This window comes from Oncorhynchus kisutch, linkage group LG16 (genome assembly GCF_002021735.2).
Source record: "Oncorhynchus kisutch isolate 150728-3 linkage group LG16, Okis_V2, whole genome shotgun sequence".
NCBI classification, from domain to species: Eukaryota; Metazoa; Chordata; class Actinopteri; order Salmoniformes; family Salmonidae; genus Oncorhynchus; species Oncorhynchus kisutch.
Window position 1 is genome coordinate 49,868,831 of NC_034189.2, and position 17,500 is coordinate 49,886,330.

The following is a 17,500-nucleotide window of genomic DNA, read 5'->3' on the forward strand; positions in this document are numbered from 1 at the left end:
GGAAGAGGAAGAGGAAGAGGAGGAGGAGGAAGAGGAAGAGGAAGAGGAAGAGGAAGAGGAAGAGGAAGAGGAAGAGGAAGAGGAAGAGGAGGAGGAGGAGAGAGTAAGCATATAACCGGACATCAAGACAAGGACTTTTGCTACAGTCAAACCAGACGAGGGAAACAGTCCAGATTGCCAAACTCATGGTCTATATCTCCAGGCCTAAACCCTGCTGGTCCTAGAGATCAGACCATGGTTCCCCACCAGAACAGAACATGGTCAGTACAATGGAGGCATGTTCTGATGGGGAGGCACGTCTAGTGTGGTCTGGTCTGGTGGAACAAGGACACATTCTTCCCTAATAGAACTCCAGTGAACAGGAGGGCAAGATAACATTACACAGAGACAGAGAGAGAGAGAGAGAGAGAGAGAGACAGAGACAGAGACAGAGACAGAGACAGAGACAGAGACAGAGACAGAGAGAGAGAGAGAGAGAGAGAGAGAGAGAGAGAGAGAGAGAGAAATGGATCCTGTGGTCGAGGAATGTATTGTGGTGGAATATGAAAAAAGTCAACCTTCAACAGTTACAGTATATGAACCTACTGTAAGGCCACTAAGGGCTCTAAGGCCAACACAACACAACATACAGTACAACCACAACACCTGTACATTTGATGACAAAATATGTGCTTCTTACCAAAATGTCTCCCTTTAGGAGCAGGCCAGGTTCAATGGTGATGCAGATACTGGTGTGACTGTCCCCTTGTACGTTACTATGGAAATAATTCAGATGAAAACCAACACTTTAAAACAGTTTTGGTCTTCTTCTTAAGAGCCTGTCCCAAATCAGTTATCAAAAGTCAGATTGGAAATGGATGGGTGTGTGTGTGTGTGTGTGGTGGTGGTGGGGGGGTGTTTCTGTGTGGTGTTGTTTTGGTCGTGAGGACCCTGGATGGAGAAGGTGGGTCAGTGAGGTGGGGGTTACGGTATCCCTCCCTGTACACATAGAACCCTAGAGCTGTGTCACTGACAATCTATCTGCCTGCCTGCCCAACCAGCACACACTGACACACACATCTCTCTCTCTCTCTCTCTCTCTCTCACACACACACAAACAGATGGAGATTATTAAGGGATAATCTCTTAACAAGGGGTGACAGGCTTGAAAGTACTGTGGACTGAGAGGGAGAGAAGGAAAGAGGGATAGAGTGACAGAATCTGAGAGTAGAGAAAACAAGCCCCCTGAAAGACAAATCAACCCACAATGCAACAGATAAAAAGTAAAGAAACATACTATATCCCTGACGTGTAGACTGGCTGCATCGCCTGGTAAATCTTCAGGAAAGGACGACAGCCTGCGAGGGAAGAAAATAAGAAAAAGTATTCCAAAATGAAACAATTATTTATACTCATTGAATGAAAGGCATTGAAGAAAAAATTAAGATACAAAAAAATGAATCGTTAATCATCTCTAATAATGAAATAAATGCTCTCCTGTTGCAGACTCACCTCCTTTGGACTCGAAGTTGGGGATGCCGTGCATGATGACGTGGTGCAGGAACAGAGGCTTGTTGTTAATCTTGATGTGGCCAGAGAGCAGACCACTGAAGTAACGCACATACCTACACACATCCACACAACACAGTCACAGTGTGAAACAGAGGGACAACCCTTCAATGTCATGCACCATGAGTCTGGCAAGCAAGACTAGCAAGCACGCCCCATCTATTATCAAAGAGGCTTCGCACACTATGGAGATGTCAGAGTGAATTGGAGTGTCTGAGCACCAGGCCGCTCTGCCTGCCAGGCAGGGGCATGTTGTGTTGTGTTGGTGAGCTCTGCCTGCCAGGCAGGGGCATGTTGTGTTGTGTTGGTGAGCTCTTCCTGCCAGGCAGGGGCATGTTGTGTTGTGTTGGTGAGCTCTGCCTGCCAGGCAGGGGTATGTAGTGTTGTGTTGGTGAGCTCTGCCTGCCAGGCAGGGGCATGTTGTGTTGTGTTGGTGAGCTCTGCCTACCAGGCAGGGGCATGTTGTGTTGTGTTGGTGAGCTCTTCCTGCCAGGCAGGGGCATGTTGTGTTGTGTTGGTGAGCTCTGCCTGCCAGGCAGGGGTATGTAGTGTTTTGTTGGTGAGCTCTGCCTGCGAGGCAGGGGCATGTTGTGTTGTGTTGGTGAGCTCTGCCTGCCAGGCAGGGGCATGTTGTGTTGTGTTGGTGAGCTCTGCCTGCCAGGAAGGGGCATGTTGTGTTGTGTTGGTGAGCTCTGCCTGCCAGGCAGGGGTATGTAGTGTTGTGTTGGTGAGCTCTGCCTGCCAGGCAGGGGTATGTAGTGTTGTGTTGGTGAGCTCTGCCTGCCAGGCAGCCTGTTAATGATACTAATGATGATCATGCAGAGTGTGACTTCTGTTCCAGAGGTCGGCCCATCTCCCCACCACCCTTTTGCTCCCCCCGCGCTCCGCTGGCAGCCGCCAGATGGTTCGGTCTCCCAAATGAAATTAGGTCGGAGCAGGAAGCAATCACAGAGCAGCTGGGTTGTATAAGGAGCTCCCTGTGTAACAGCGGGGTCACGCCGGAAAACACGGCCACACAGATTCTGACATATTACAGTTACTACTGTACAGAGATATATATATATATAATGTTGGGCTGCCACAGAGATCAAATCTGGACAACCATCCACCATTTTGGCTCAGAACATTCCACTCAAGGATCTAACCTAGATTCTAATCTAGAGTGGACTTTCCTCACAAGAATGTTGATGATGATTTGATAGTGGTGCGTTTCTACGGCAGCGTAGCAGTGCTGACATCCACCCCTCCTCCTAATGTTAATGTCACACATGCCAGACCATAATAAGTTCAGACTGCGGGGAACTGGCTGAGGGATAATTATATCTGAGTAAGGAAACAGCAGCTGGTCAGAGGCCTAGTGCTGCTACTGCTGCTGTTGCCTGCTGGATACACCTGGGGTTCCCTTATCTGCCACAAACTATGGATCCCGGATCAGTTTGTATTTACTCAGTAATGACCTATGGCTAGGACTGGGTTAGTGAGATCTGACCCTAAATCAGTTCTAAGCGCCACTAAGGGTTCCCTTACAAAGCCACCTGTTCAGCATGAGGAGGGGAGGAAGGAACGATGGATAGTAGTGTCAGAATGAACTCTGAAAACCATGTAACCTTTCAGCTCTCAGTGGAATGCTGGAGAATGCAAAACGCTGCCAGGCTTTCCAAAAAACATTATTCCTCAATTATGTCAATTAGGCTTCATTGGGAGGATTAAGGGAACAAAAAGACAGAGGTATTTCCTGTTTGGGACGCACTGGGAGCGAGGGACTGAGGAGGATAGCCTCTGAAACAGTGAGAGTTACACCAGGTCATCCATTGACTGGATTCCACTCTGAGAAGTCACGCCCATCCCTTTACCCTTGTTGACTTCTTCAATGAACAGAATGAAGGATACACATTCTAAGAATGGAATCCAGCCGGTTGCTCTCACCAAGGGATCAAACTCATCTAGCCTATAGGAAGTTGTAGAGTGCAAAAACAAGAAGTGAGCTAGTAAGTGGTAACTGACCTTCTCTGCGACGGTTGACCCACAGGAAGTGCTTTGTCTTCGTAGAAGCGCCTCATGGCGAACCTGTCCAGTGCCTGGTCAGCACTGAAGACCACAGGAGAGACAAAGGTCATGATCGGCTCTTCTTCACTGAACACATACAATATACTATACAATAAGTTTGCCCTGAAATGACCCTGAAAAGTGTCTTCTCCCTTAAAAAACATCATTAATCGACCGTGTCCCTTAAGAAGTGTCCTTAATTTACAGCTTTTCATCTTTTTCCATCCCCACAATGCTACAGTATCCCAGTGTTATTATCTGATCAATGTACAGATGTAGGATCTTAATTTGATCACCCTGTTGCAGGAAAACTTTCCTGAAATGCAGGAAATGTTTAACTTATAGTGTATTTTAGATTAAAAAGTATTCTGAAGTTCAAAAATGTCCATGAATTATAATCCACATAATAATTCAATAGTTTTGACCTTTCTTATTCCTTAGTGAAAGTGTAAGATTGTAAGTCCCATCCCCCACCCTGAAACATCTGGAGTCTTTACAGGGTATATTTTTATTTTTTTATTTTACCTTTATTTTACTAGGCAAGTCAGTTAAGAACAAATTCTTATTTTCAATGACGGCCTAGGAACAGTGGGTTAACTGCCTGTTCAGGGGCAGAACGACAGATTTGTACCTTGTCAGCTCGGGGATTCGAACTTGCAACCTTTCGGTTACTAGTCCAACGCTCTAACCACTAGGCTACCCTGCCGCCCCATGACATATGACATATGTATGTTATGTTCCTCTTTATTGACCAAAAATACACCAGAGCCTGAGCAGAATGTTTTGGCATAACAACCACATCAGTGTTTAATTTGAGGCCCGATCCCGATTCCCTTTGGCCTATCTATCTGTTACAGATCTAGGTGCTTGTCCTGACATCACCCCAAGTTTTTGTCCTTAAACCGATAGTTTACTTCCTGAATTGACTGCCTTCAATTCCAATTGACCCCAACACTGATAGAAAACTCAAAGTAAACGTATAGAATGGACAAATGTCTGTTTGTCTTCATCTGGAAATATCTGGGAACTTTAAGGATGTACAGAACTTCAAGCAGGGTGGTGATATTGAATGAATACATTGTTCCATGTTGACTAATAACAAACAGGGTACATGAGGTCAGTTTGTCTGCAGTCAGAAGTCTCTGGTACCTGGCTGATATGTTGACTAATAACAAACAGGGTACATGACGTCAGTTTGTCTGCAGTCAGAAGTCTCTGGTACCTGGCTGATATGTAGACTAATAACAAACAGGGTACATGAGGTCAGTTAGTCTGCAGACAGAAGTCTCTGGTACCTGGCTGATATGTTGACTAATAACAAACAGGGTACATGACGTCAGTTAGTCTGCAGTCAGAAGTCTCTGGTACCTGGCTGATATGTTGCTGTAATGCATGTAGGCAGCCACCACCACTCCTGTCCTCCCACGGTTCCCCTGTAGAAAGAGAGAGGGGTAGGGGGAGAGAGAGGGAGATAGAGGGGGAGAGGGAGAGAGAGGGGGAGGGAGAGGGAGGGAGAGGGGAATAGAGGGGGAGAGGGAGAGAGAGGGGGAGGGAGAGGGAGGGAGAGGGAGGGAGGGAGAGAGAGGGGGGGAGGGAGAGAGAGAGAGGGAGGGAGAAGGGGAGAGAGAGGGAGGGAGAGGGGGAGAGTGAGAGGGGGGGAGAGGGAGGGAGGGAGAGGGGGAGAGGGGGTGGATAGGGGGGAGAGAGGGAGATATACTTTTTGAGAAAGAATACAAGGCTATTTTTAGTTACACACTTGAAGGCTGAATAATGTTTGTACCTGCAGTGTAGACATGTAAATGCTGTACGGTGAGTTAGATTTGAGTGACCAGGCTATTTTCAAGCCAAACTGTCACAGATGGAATGTGATCAAACTGCCTGGTTCCATTTATCACAATGACATTGTTTGTGGTCAAATTCAACTGAAGATAGAAATGCACCACTACCGGAGAAACCTTTGACCTCAACTCTGAAACAGCAAGTGGAACATTTCTGACTTGGGCGATAACAAATAGCATTTAATCAAATTAGGCGTTTCTGAATGGAAGCAGTTCTTCCATCTTGACTAAAAGCTTCAATTTCAGGATGAGGGGGAAAATAAGTGTTGGTAACCATGGGGATGCTCTGTTTGCTACCACTTGTTGTACATATTGAATAAAATGTTCCCCCACAGACTTATCAAGTTACTACTCACTATTCAGCTACATTGACTCAAAGTCTTTAACACGGATTGATAGAGACTTAGATGAAGTTTTTAAAGTCGTTTTTTGGGGAGTTACTGTTGTTGACATTGGATCATTCATGACAAGTTGTATGATGAATCATTGGGCCTGAGAGGTTGGGGGAGGAGGATGTGCTGCCAAAACACAGGCAGCAGCAGCAACAGCCTCTATTAGAATCAAATGACTCTCATGTTCACTGGATTTCTTTGTGATATACGGCTTCAGTCTAACAGTCTGCAGTTAAGGACCATTTAAGTGTTTAACCAGCAATACTATAATGTGGAGGACTTGTCTTCCAACTACAAGACAACTTGATTATCCCACTTTGTCCAATGAGGTACAGGGAAACAGTTTGGTGTTTTACCTCCTTACCAATGAGGATGGAGGACGTACAGAGTAGAGTATTCATAGGGGACTTTCTCCCTGGGGCCTGGCTGTCTCCTTTCACACTCTTCAAACAGAGACCACCCTCTACTGTCCTTAACACAGTGGACCACGGCATACTGTAACACTCCCGGGAAGAAACCCTTCATTCCTCCCTTCCATGGACTGATCAGTGATCTGTAAGACACCGGGACCCTGTTCCAATACCCTGACTATGTATCCTTCCTTCCTCCCTTCCCTGGAGTGATCAGAGATCTGTAAGACTACGGGACCCTGTTCCAATACCCTGACTATGTATCCTTCCTTCCTCCCTTCCCTGGAGTGATCAGAGATCTGTAAGACCACGGGACCCTGTTCCAATACCCTGACTATGTATCCTTCCTTCCTCCCTTCCCTTGAGTGATCAGTGATCTGTAAGACTACGGGAACCTGTTCCAATACCCTGACTATGTATCCTTCCTTCCTTCCTTCCTCCCTTCCCTGGAGTGATCAGTGATCTGTAAGACCACGGGACCCTGTTCCAATACCCTGACTATGTATCCTTCCTTCCTTCCTCCCTTCCCTGGAGTGATCAGAGATCTGTAAGACCACGGGACCCTGTTCCAATACCCTGACTATGTATCCTTCCTTCCTCCCTTCCCTGGAGTGATCAGAGATCTGTAAGACCACGGGACCCTGTTCCAATACCCTGACTATGTATCCTTCCTTCCTCCCGTCCCTGGAGTGATCAGTGATCTGTAAGACCACGGGACCCTGTTCCAATACCCTGACTATGTATCCTTCCTTCCTCCCTTCCCTGGAGTGATCAGTGATCTGTAAGACCACGGGACCCTGTTCCAATACCCTGACTATGTATCCTTCCTTCCTTCCTCCCTTCCCTGGAGTGATCAGTGATCTGTAAGACTACGGGACCCTGTTCCAATACCCTGACTATGTATCCTTCCTTCCTCCCTTCCTCCCTTCCCTGGAGTGATCAGTGATCTGTAAGACCACGGGACTCTGTTCCAATACCCTGACTATGTATCCTTCCTTCCTCCCTTCCCTGGAGTGATCAGTGATCTGTAAGACTACGGGACCCTGTTCCAATACCCTGACTATGTATCCTTCCTTCCTTCCTTCATCCCTTCCCTGGAGTGATCAGAGATCTGTAAGACCACGGGACCCTGTTCCAATACCCTGACTATGTATCCTTCCTTCCTCCCTTCCCTGGAGTGATCAGTGATCTGTAAGACTACGGGACCCTGTTCCAATACCCTGACTATGTATCCTTCCTTCCTTCCTCCCTTCCCTGGAGAGATAGTGATCTGTAAGACCACGGGACCCTGTTCCAATACCCTGACTATGTATCCTTCCTTCCTTCCTCCCTTCCCTGGAGTGATCAGAGATCTGTAAGACCACGGGACCCTGTTCCAATACCCTGACTATGTATCCTTCCTTCCTCCCTTCCCTGGAGTGATCAGTGATTAGTAAGACCACGGGACCCTGTTCCAATACCCTGACTATGTATCCTTCCTTCCTCCCTTCCCTGGAGTGATCAGAGATCTGTAAGACCACGGGACCCTGTTCCAATACCCTGACTATGTATCCTTCCTTCATCCCTTCCCTGGAGTGATCAGTGATCTGTAAGACCACGGGACCCTGTTCCAATACCCTGACTATGTATCCTTCCTTCATCCCTTCCCTGGAGTGATCAGTGATCTGTAAGACTACGGGACCCTGTTCCAATACCCTGACTATGTATCCTTCCTTCCTTCCTCCCTTCCCTGGAGTGATCAGTGATCTGTAAGACCACGGGACTCTGTTCCAATACCCTGACTATGTATCCTTCCTTCCTCCCTTCCCTGGAGTGATCAGTGATCTGTAAGACTACGGGACCCTGTTCCAATACCCTGACTATGTATCCTTCCTTCCTTCATCCCTTCCCTGGAGTGATCAGAGATCTGTAAGACCACGGGACCCTGTTCCAATACCCTGACTATGTATCCTTCCTTCCTCCCTTCCCTGGAGTGATCAGAGATCTGTAAGACCACGGGACCCTGTTCCAATACCCTGACTATGTATCCTTCCTTCCTCCCTTCCCTGGAGTGATCAGTGATCTGTAAGACTACGGGACCCTGTTCCAATACCCTGACTATGTATCCTTCCTTCCTTCCTCCCTTCCCTGGAGTGATCAGTGATCTGTAAGACCACGGGACCCTGTTCCAATACCCTGACTATGTATCCTTCCTTCCTTCCTCCCTTCCCTGGAGTGATCAGAGATCTGTAAGACCACGGGACCCTGTTCCAATACCCTGACTATGTATCCTTCCTTCCTTCCTCCCTTCCCTGGAGTGATCAGAGATCTGTAAGACCACGGGACCCTGTTCCAATACCCTGACTATGTATCCTTCCTTCCTCCCTTCCCTGGAGTGATCAGTGATCTGTAAGACCACGGGACCCTGTTCCAATACCCTGACTATGTATCCTTCCTTCCTCCCTTCCCTGGAATGATGTGTCCGACCACCTACCTTGTTGTGAAGCACCACTACATTGTGTTGGTCAGCGTTGAGCCAGGTGTCCATGGCCTTGCACATGCTGCAGATCTTATCCAGGGCAGGAGCATAATGGTCTGGCCAGCCAAACTCCAGCACCTACAGGGGGCCACACATACCACTATCACATATCAAAACTTCCACCACTACCATTGCATTTAGGAGAGTGTGTGTGTGTGTGTGTGTGTGTGTGTGTGTGTGTGTGTGTGTGTGTGTGTGTGTGTGTGTGTGTGTGTGTGTGTGTGCGTGTGTATTTGTGTGTGTATACCTTGTGGTTAAGCTTGGTGATGTCATTTCTCCGCTCGCTTAGGTTGAGGAGCTGAAATCACAAAACCCCACCAATAAGAATGAGAACGATTCCAGGAAACAGTTGTACATCAGCAACAGGACATGACAGGGTGCATGAAAAGCCACCACACCAACAGACTGGACCGGTAGTGAGGTAGAGCAGTGGCAGGACAGGGGTCTCACCAGATAGTGTTCCCCGTGTTTGGAGGCCAGCATGGAGGCCACCTCCTTGATGTTGGAGGTGTAGCTGCGCTCCTCCGCTCCGCTGGGGAAGGAGACAGAGATGATCCTCTCGGTGATGTACACCAGGTCCACCTCATAGTTCTCATCCATGGCCTGCAGCAGACTGACACTCCTGGGGGGAGAAGAGGAGAGAGGAGAGAGGAGAGAGGAGAGAGGAGGAGATGAGAGGAGAGAGGAGAGAGGAGGAGATGAGAAGAGAGAGGAGATGAGGGGAGAGGAGAAGGGAGGAGGGGATAGATAGTTAGAGAGGTGATGTACACCAGGGCCACCACATAGTCCTCCTCCAGTACTGAGTGCTGATCTAGGATCAGCTTCTCCCTGTCCATATAACCTTGCTGCTTATGATCTAAAAGGTCAAACTGATCCTAGATCAGCACTGCTACTCTGTATGAATATGGCCCCTGATATCTTACAGGATTTGTACATCAGCACTAGTCTATGAAGCGCTTCCTTGGTGGCTCTTGTGTGTGGTATCTATTATCTAGCATATCTTTGATGTATGAGTCTTCAGTACTGACAAACCAATGTGATTTATGTCTATGGTAATTGGACGTGGCGTCATATGATATCACACATGTTTTCATAAACATCTTCAATCCTAGTTTTTCAGTTCCGAAGAAAGTGTTCTGGAATGATCCAAGCGGGTATTGCACAATCATTCTGATCAGCTCCCCAAATCCCGACTCCCAGTTGGCTGTTAGATGGGAAGCGTAGCTGGAGAAACAGGCATGGTTGTCACAGTGACAACAGGATAGAATACATCCTGATGGGGTTTTGATAGGCCTGTGTTCACGGATTTCAGTGTGTGTTGAGCGCTATGGGCATCAATGAACCGAAACGTGACGTCAGAGAAACAGGTGTAAACGTGGCCGTATACTGCAGTAGATGAGGAATAGTGACAGCTTGGATAGTGAGGGAAAGAGAATGGTCTCTCTTACCGTGATGGCCTTCGTCTAGTCTGCTCACTCTTACAGGACCTTGGGGTTCCCTACAGAGAACACAGAGAAGATAGAGCACACACTCAGTCTCCTTGATCAACTTGCCATTGTTTGTGTTTCACGTAAGTGAGCGAGTGAGTGCAACACACAACTGCATTGTAAATTCCACATTAAAGCACACCGCATCTGGTCTTCTACTATATCAAATCCAAACACAACTGGATGGAATGGCTACCATGAGATGAGATGCGTCCATTGCGTTGAGATAACATGATATCCCTGGGGGTACCCAGTGTCCCCATCCTCAGTCTAACTAGAGAGATAAAAGCAGTGGAGAATATCGAGGAGGCTGCGGCGCTGAGCACGAACACACATTTCATTTCAACAACGAGGGTGATTAGCAGTAGACAATAGATCACAGTGTTCAGACACAAAGTGCTGTGTTCTAAAATAGATGCTGTCGGACAGCATCACATAGTATTACCGGGGTATTAGCCTGTCTATGACCCTGGTGACGGGGTGGTGATGGGTTGGTTGGTTAGTGGCAATGTAAGAGTTACATTGACTACATCCTGCCATCTGTCTGTCCATGGTCACGAAGACTGGGAGATGAGGACAGGGAGACGTCTACCTATACTGGGACATCAGTAGGGCTACCTTTAGTGATTCAACATCCTTTTTACCACAAGGCAAGCACTGCCTTCCCCATCTGGCTGGGAAATACACAGCACTATGTGAAGGAGGACACAGAGGACCTGAACAGAACAGAAAGTTATGTACACAGTACAGAGCTCTGTGTTGCCATTGTTCCATTCATTTCTCTGTGATGAAACTAATCCTCGTCAGGCAAAAGGAAAACCCATTATTCAAAGTTATGTGACTAGAAACAGATGCTGCCTGCTGGAACCAAGGACACTGTTGCTCGAAAACTGCAACAATATGTCTGTTCACAGGGGACAAGAGTGACAATTACGTAAGAACAAGGTCTCTTGCATCACACACATGGCATGGACACACACACACACACACGCCTGTATATACACGCAGAACTAAACGCGTACCCACAACACAACCACCAAGCCTCTCATACAATCTGTGTCCAACTGTCCACACACACACACACACACACACACACACACACACACAGACACACACTCTTTTTTTCATCAGCTATAACTCAGAAAGCTATCTCTAAGTGACTGTTACTGTGCGTATGTGTGCGTGTGCGTGTGCGTGTGTGTGTGTGTGTGTGTGTGTGTGTGTGCGTGTGCGTGTGTGTGTGCGTGTGCGTGTGCGTGTGTGCGTGTGCGTGTGCGTGTGCGTATGCGTGTGTGTGTGCGTGTGCGTGTGTGTGTGCGTGTGCATGTGTGCGTTTGTGTGTTTGTGTGTGTGTGTGTGTGTGTGTGTGTGCGTGCATGCGTGTGCGTGTGTGTTTGTGTGTGTGTGTGTGTGTGTGTTTGCGTGTGCGCGTGCGTTTGCATGTGCGTATGCGTGTGTGTGTGTGTCCTGCGTTTCCACCTCAGTAATACTCATCAAAGTTATCAAAACCAGCTGTAAAGATGTTGGTCCTACCCAGCAGGACCAACAAACTACCAACAAGAGAAACACAGAGAGACAGGAGGAAGACATTCAATGAAAGACCACAACCACTAAAGAAGCTTAGATAGTAGACCTTTAACTGTGTTGACTGAAGGAAAAACATTAAGGTCTTGCTGTTTATGATTACATTGGTATGTTCCCACTGGGATTTCTTGTTGTTTTCATGTCATTTCAACCCCCCAAAACGTGGAAAACAACGTTTAACCTAAAACCAATGATATGGTGACATGTTTAGATGATTTCACATTGAATTCACAATAGTTGACAACTCAACCAAATATAAATCCAAACTAGACATTGAGCTGACGTCTGTGCCCAGTGGGTAATGCAACAACGTATGGACAAACTCATTATTAAAGGGGAATTTCACCCAAAATGTACAACTTCATATGCCATTCCTCAAGGCACCGTAGATCCCCCAAATACACTCAAATACAAAGTAGTGTGTTTGACAGCAGGGAAACATACACTAAAAAGCCAGATTTGTCCGTCATCCCACCAGGTACACTTCCAGAGTGGGCGTGGCCTACCTTAAATAGGTACTCAGCACTCCGCCTCCAGGAATTGCGGAAGGAGGCGAGGCACCTGCGGAGGGCCCCACCTGAGGTCATGGCTGGACTGGTCTGGTCTGGACCAGGGTCCCTCTCGCTCTATCCTTTCTGTGTTCGCCCTATCGCCCTGGGGAAGGCTTCAACGCCTTGGTTGTCAATCACAGAGAAACACCTGGAGTCTAATATCCATATTCGTTTCCTTCCAGGAGACGACAAAGATCTTGTTGTATATGTCCAGTTTGTTCTCTGTTGTTTATTCCTTTGTCATGATGGGACTCTCTCCTCAAAAAGTCTCAGCTCCCCCCAAAACAGGTTCCAGCTCAGTCTTTAACGTTCTCGCTCTCTATTCTTCTCCTCCGTGCCTCTCGTTTGTCTTTCCCCTTCTTCTGCTTATTCTTTCTCCTCTCCCGCCCACTTTTGGTTTCTCCCTTCCCTCTTTCTTATTATCCCTCATTATTTCTCTCTCTCTCTCTCTCTCTCTCTCTCTCTCTCTCTCTCCTCTCTCTCTCTCTCTCTCTCTCTCTCTCTCTCTCTCTCTGTGGTTTGTGTGTGTGCGTGTGGTCCCCCTCTAAATACTACGACGTCTCCAAGTTAATTAAATGTACTTATTGTAAAGCGACACCACCACATTGTGCTAGTGTGAAAGCCTTGGAACAGTGGGACTACGAGAGGTCGTTTGTTGGCTAACACTCTTCCCGAAACCCATCCGTTGACCCTTAGCTACCAATTACACATTTCCAGAGTAATTCCAGAGAGAGCTGGTGTTTCCCTCTATCGTATATAGGTGTAACCCTGACTGCTCCCTATAACACTGATGCTCTTATATACCAGGGATTCAGAGTTGAGAGCAGAAATACTTTCCTCCAGTGCTGACTGAGGACAGAGAGAGGAATACAGCCGACCACTGAAACTAAAGTGGGCTTCCTAGTGTCACAACCAGTGAGGAGGAGGAGGAACCACTGTGTTAGTTTAATGTATGTTAGGTTAATGTGTGTTAGGTTAATATGTGTTGGGTTAATGTGTGTTAGGTAAATGTGTGTTAGGTGAATGTGTGTTAGGTAAATGTGTGTTAGGTGAATGTGTGTTAGTTTAATGTATGTTAGGTTAATGTGTGTTAGGTGGATGTGTGTTAGGTAAATGTGTGTTAGTTTAATGTGTTTTAGGTGAATGTGTGTTAGGTTAATGTGTGTTAGGTAAATGTGTGTTAGGTGGATGTGTGTTAGGTGGATGTGTGTTAGGTGGATGTGTGTTAGGTGGATGTGTGTTAGGTGGATGTGTGTTGGGTTAATGTGTGTTAGGTAAATGTGTGTTAGGTTAATGTGTTTTAGGTAAATGTGTGTTAGGTAAATGTGTGTTAGGTAAATGTGTGTTAGGTGGATGTGTGTTAGGTGGATGTGTGTTAGGTGGATGTGTGTTAGGTGGATGTGTGTTAGGTGGATGTGTGTTAGGTGGATGTGTGTTGGGTTAATGTGTGTTGGGTTAATGTGTGTTAGGTAAATGTGTGTTAGGTAAATGTGCGTTAGGTGGATGTGTGTTAGGTGGATGTGTGTTGGGTTAATGTGTGTTGGGTTAATGTGTGTTAGGTTAATGTGTGTTAGGTTAATGTGTGTTGGGTTAATGTGTGTTGGGTTAATGTGTGTTGGGTTAATGTGTGTTGGGTTAATGTGTGTTAGGTTAATGTGTGTTAGGTTAATGTGTGTTGGGTTAATGTGTGTTGGGTTAATGTGTGTTGGGTTAATGTGTGTTGGGTTAATGTGTGTTAGGTTAATGTGTGTTGGGTTAATGTGTGTTAGGTTAATGTGTGTTAGGTTAATGTGTGTCGTCATCTCCACCAGCACTACACAGCTGATTCAAATAACCAACTCATCATCAAGCTTTGAAGATTTGAATCAACTGTATAGTGCCAGGGCAAAAACCAAAATGTGCACACAGAGGGGGCCCCAGGACTGAGTTTGGGAAACCCTGTAATAGGTAACTGTGTGTTAGGTAAATACACATCTGACGAGATCCTATGACCAGCTCAGAGATGTAGGCTGGTGATAAAAAGGTTGCCCTCTCCTTTTCATTTCCCTCTCCTTTCTCCTCTACTCTCTTCTCTTCAACTCCTCTCTTCTTCTCCTCTCCTCTCCTCAGCTCTCCTATCTTCTCTTCAACTCCTCTCATCTCATCTTCTCCTCTCCTCTCCTCAGCTCTCCTATCTTCTCTGACAAGGTACAAAATCTGTCGTTCTGCCCCTGAACAGGCAGTTAACCCACTGTTCATAGGCCGTCATTGAAAATAAGAATTTGTTCTTAACTGACTTGCCTAGTAAAATAAAGGTAAAATAAAAAATTAAATAAAAAACTCCTCTCATCTTCTCTTCTCCTCTCCTCCCCTCAGCTTTCCTCTCCTCAGCTCTCCTATCGTCTCTTCAACTCCTCTCATCTTCTCCTCTCCTCCCCTCAGCTCTCCTATCTTCTCTTCAACTCCTCTCATCTTCTACTCTCCTCCCCTCAGCTCTCCCATCTTCTCTTCAACTCCTCTCCTCCACTCATCTCCTCAGCTCTCCTCTCCTCCACTCATCTCCTCAGCTCTCCTCTCCTCCACTCATCTCCTCAGCTCTCCTCTCCTCCACTCCTCTCATCTTCTCCTCTCCTCTCCTCCCCTCAGCTCTCCTATCTTCTCTTCAACTCCTCTCCTCTCCTCCACTCATCTCCTCAGCTCTCCTCTCATCCACTCCTCTCCTCCTCTCCTCTCCTCCTCTCCTCTCCTCTACTCATCTCCTCAGCTCTCCTCTCCTCTCCTCCACTCCTCTCCTCCACTCCCCTCCTCTCCTCCACCCCTCTCCTCAGCTCTCCTCTCATATTCTCCTCTACTCTCTCCTCTCCTCAGCTCTCCTCTCCTCCACTCCTCTCCTCTCCTCCAATCATCTCCTCAGCTCTCCTCTCCTCCACTCCTCTCCTCCACTCCTCTCATCTTCTCCTCTACTCTCTTCTCTCCCACTCCTCTCCTCTCCTCCACTCCTCTCCTCTCCTTTCCTCTCCTCTCCTCAGCTCTCCTCTCATCTACTCCTCTCCTCTCATCTACTCCTCTCCTCTCCTCAGCTCTCCTCTCATCTACTCCTCTCCTCACCAATCACGTCAGACTCATGACTCAATTACAGGCACAATGGGATGCTCTCACTCACAACAACCACGGATAGGACATCTCCTATTGGCTAACCAAATAAATATTCCACCATCACTTCCTCTCTCTAAAGCGTTAGTACTGCTGTCTCTGTAATTCTATAATAGGAACATTAAAGTCCCTCCTCCTCCTCTGACATTTTGGGATGAAGCTGGATGCATTTCAGGGACACCATGTCACACGCTCTCCTGTTTTTAGTCCCCTGTCACCAGCTTTCTGTCTCATTGTCTAACCCTTATAAACCAGAACATCCAACCTACTGTCTGTCTGCCCCCCCCCCCCCCTCTCTCTATCGCTCTCTCACACACACACTCACACTCTCTCTCTCACACACACACTCACACTCTCTCTCTCACACACAGACTCAAACTCTCTCTCTCACACACACACTCACACTCTCTCTCTCACACACAGACTCAAACTCTCTCTCTCACTCCCTCTTCTCTTATTTTATCTCTATCCCTCCTCCTCTCTCTCTCTCTCCACCTCTCTCTCCCTCTTCTCTTATTTTATCTCTCTCCCTCCTCCTCTCTCTTTGTGATTCTAAAAAACCTCAAGCTGTGTAGCTTCCCTCCACCTACCGTACATGGGTATAAAGTATGTACTGTGTGTACAGTAGGGGAGAGTGGGGTAAGTTGAGCCAAAGCGGTAAGTTGAGCCACCCTTGTTTCTAGGAAACCATAAACAACATGTATCATTTGACCAAATATTTAGGAAGAGGCCATCATTTCATGGAGTCTGTATAAGAAGAAACCACATGAAAAAAGTGGTAAGCAAGTTAAGTCCCCCCAAAAAATTTCACCAAGTCAAATTAATTTATTGTGTTAAAGGTTTAATGATATTTGTATTTAAACCAAAGTAGATATTTTGAAGATAAACATCAGTTGGGGTCTGTATAAGCTTCAATATGAGGTCCTAATCCTGACATGAAAGTGCATCCTCGTAGCTGTGTGGGCTAATATAGTCAAAATGTTTGCTTCGTGGTAAGTTGAGCCAATGGTTGAGCCAATGGCAAGTCGAGCAAATTGAAGTGTTTTCTTCCCAGGCATAATGCAAAGACATTATCGCTGAGATGAGGTACTGTAACAACAGGGCCTGGCCTATGTTCATATTGTTTCATAAAAAGTTGAATGTTTTTGTTCAGTGTTAAGCCTGTGTTAAAATATCCTTAAGATTATTAAAAGACAGTAAAGTGATTGTGATTGTGTTTGGAAAATAAAGATAGACATGGTTTTAAAATGGTTGTGGTAGTATTTCATTCAGTACAGACATTTGTAGGCAGCTTAACTTACCGTCCCACAGCTCAACTTACCCCAAACCCAGGGTAAGTTGTGCCAAGAGACCACTTTTTTCAGACAACACATGTTTTCAAAACTGTAACGTTTACATGAATTCTGATTATTCCCAGGGATACACAACATCCTAAAATATATGTAGATATCTTTGTTAGAAAGAATCCTATATTTCTCTTGACGGAGTGATGCTGAAAATTCTAAAATGGCTCAACTTACCCCATTCTCCCCTAAATATAGGTATGTGTACAGTTTGTGTGTAAAGATGCTACAAGTGCATATAAGTCCACTGCATCCTAAATAACACAGGGTCCATCCATCCACAGATTGATCAGTCAGTCAGTCAGTCTGTCTGTCTGTCAGCAGCAAACAATTACAGCTGTAGTCCAGGTCTGGGTGACGTCTGCATTCACCGACTCATGTCTACTGGGTACATACAGTGGAGTACAGTCTGGCTCAACAACGTCCACTGAAACAGAGTAAGCCACTGAGGTGGGAGACACTGCAGTGCTTTCCATGTTCTCTGCTTCCAGGGGGTGTTCTAATAGTGTCCTTACGTCAACCTCCGTGAAAATAGTCTGACAACATCACAGCTGTCCACGGGCTTTATGGAGTTGATCCCACGTCTGAACAGTCAAGGGGTCAAGCATAACTATTTTGGGGTCACCTCCATACAATTAGGACACCTCTGAC

The 17,500-nt window shown here is 46.5% G+C and overlaps 1 protein-coding gene across 7 annotated transcripts in view; it reads right to left on the reverse strand.

Moving 5' to 3' along the window:
* Positions 1-17,500, reverse strand: part of LOC109882777 (tensin) — a 196,801-nt gene that overhangs the window by 39,213 nt on the left and 140,088 nt on the right. For all 7 annotated transcript variants that reach the window (XM_031792837.1, XM_031792831.1, XM_031792833.1 and 4 more), the window contains exons 8-16: positions 10,201-10,250; positions 9,203-9,374; positions 9,000-9,050; positions 8,708-8,830; positions 4,963-5,027; positions 3,553-3,636; positions 1,492-1,604; positions 1,277-1,337; positions 680-755 (exon numbers count right to left, since the gene is read on the reverse strand). In XM_031792837.1, the coding sequence (XP_031648697.1) occupies positions 680-755; positions 1,277-1,337; positions 1,492-1,604; positions 3,553-3,636; positions 4,963-5,027; positions 8,708-8,830; positions 9,000-9,050; positions 9,203-9,374; positions 10,201-10,250 (795 nt within the window). The remainder of the gene's footprint in view (positions 1-679; positions 756-1,276; positions 1,338-1,491; positions 1,605-3,552; positions 3,637-4,962; positions 5,028-8,707; positions 8,831-8,999; positions 9,051-9,202; positions 9,375-10,200; positions 10,251-17,500) is intronic.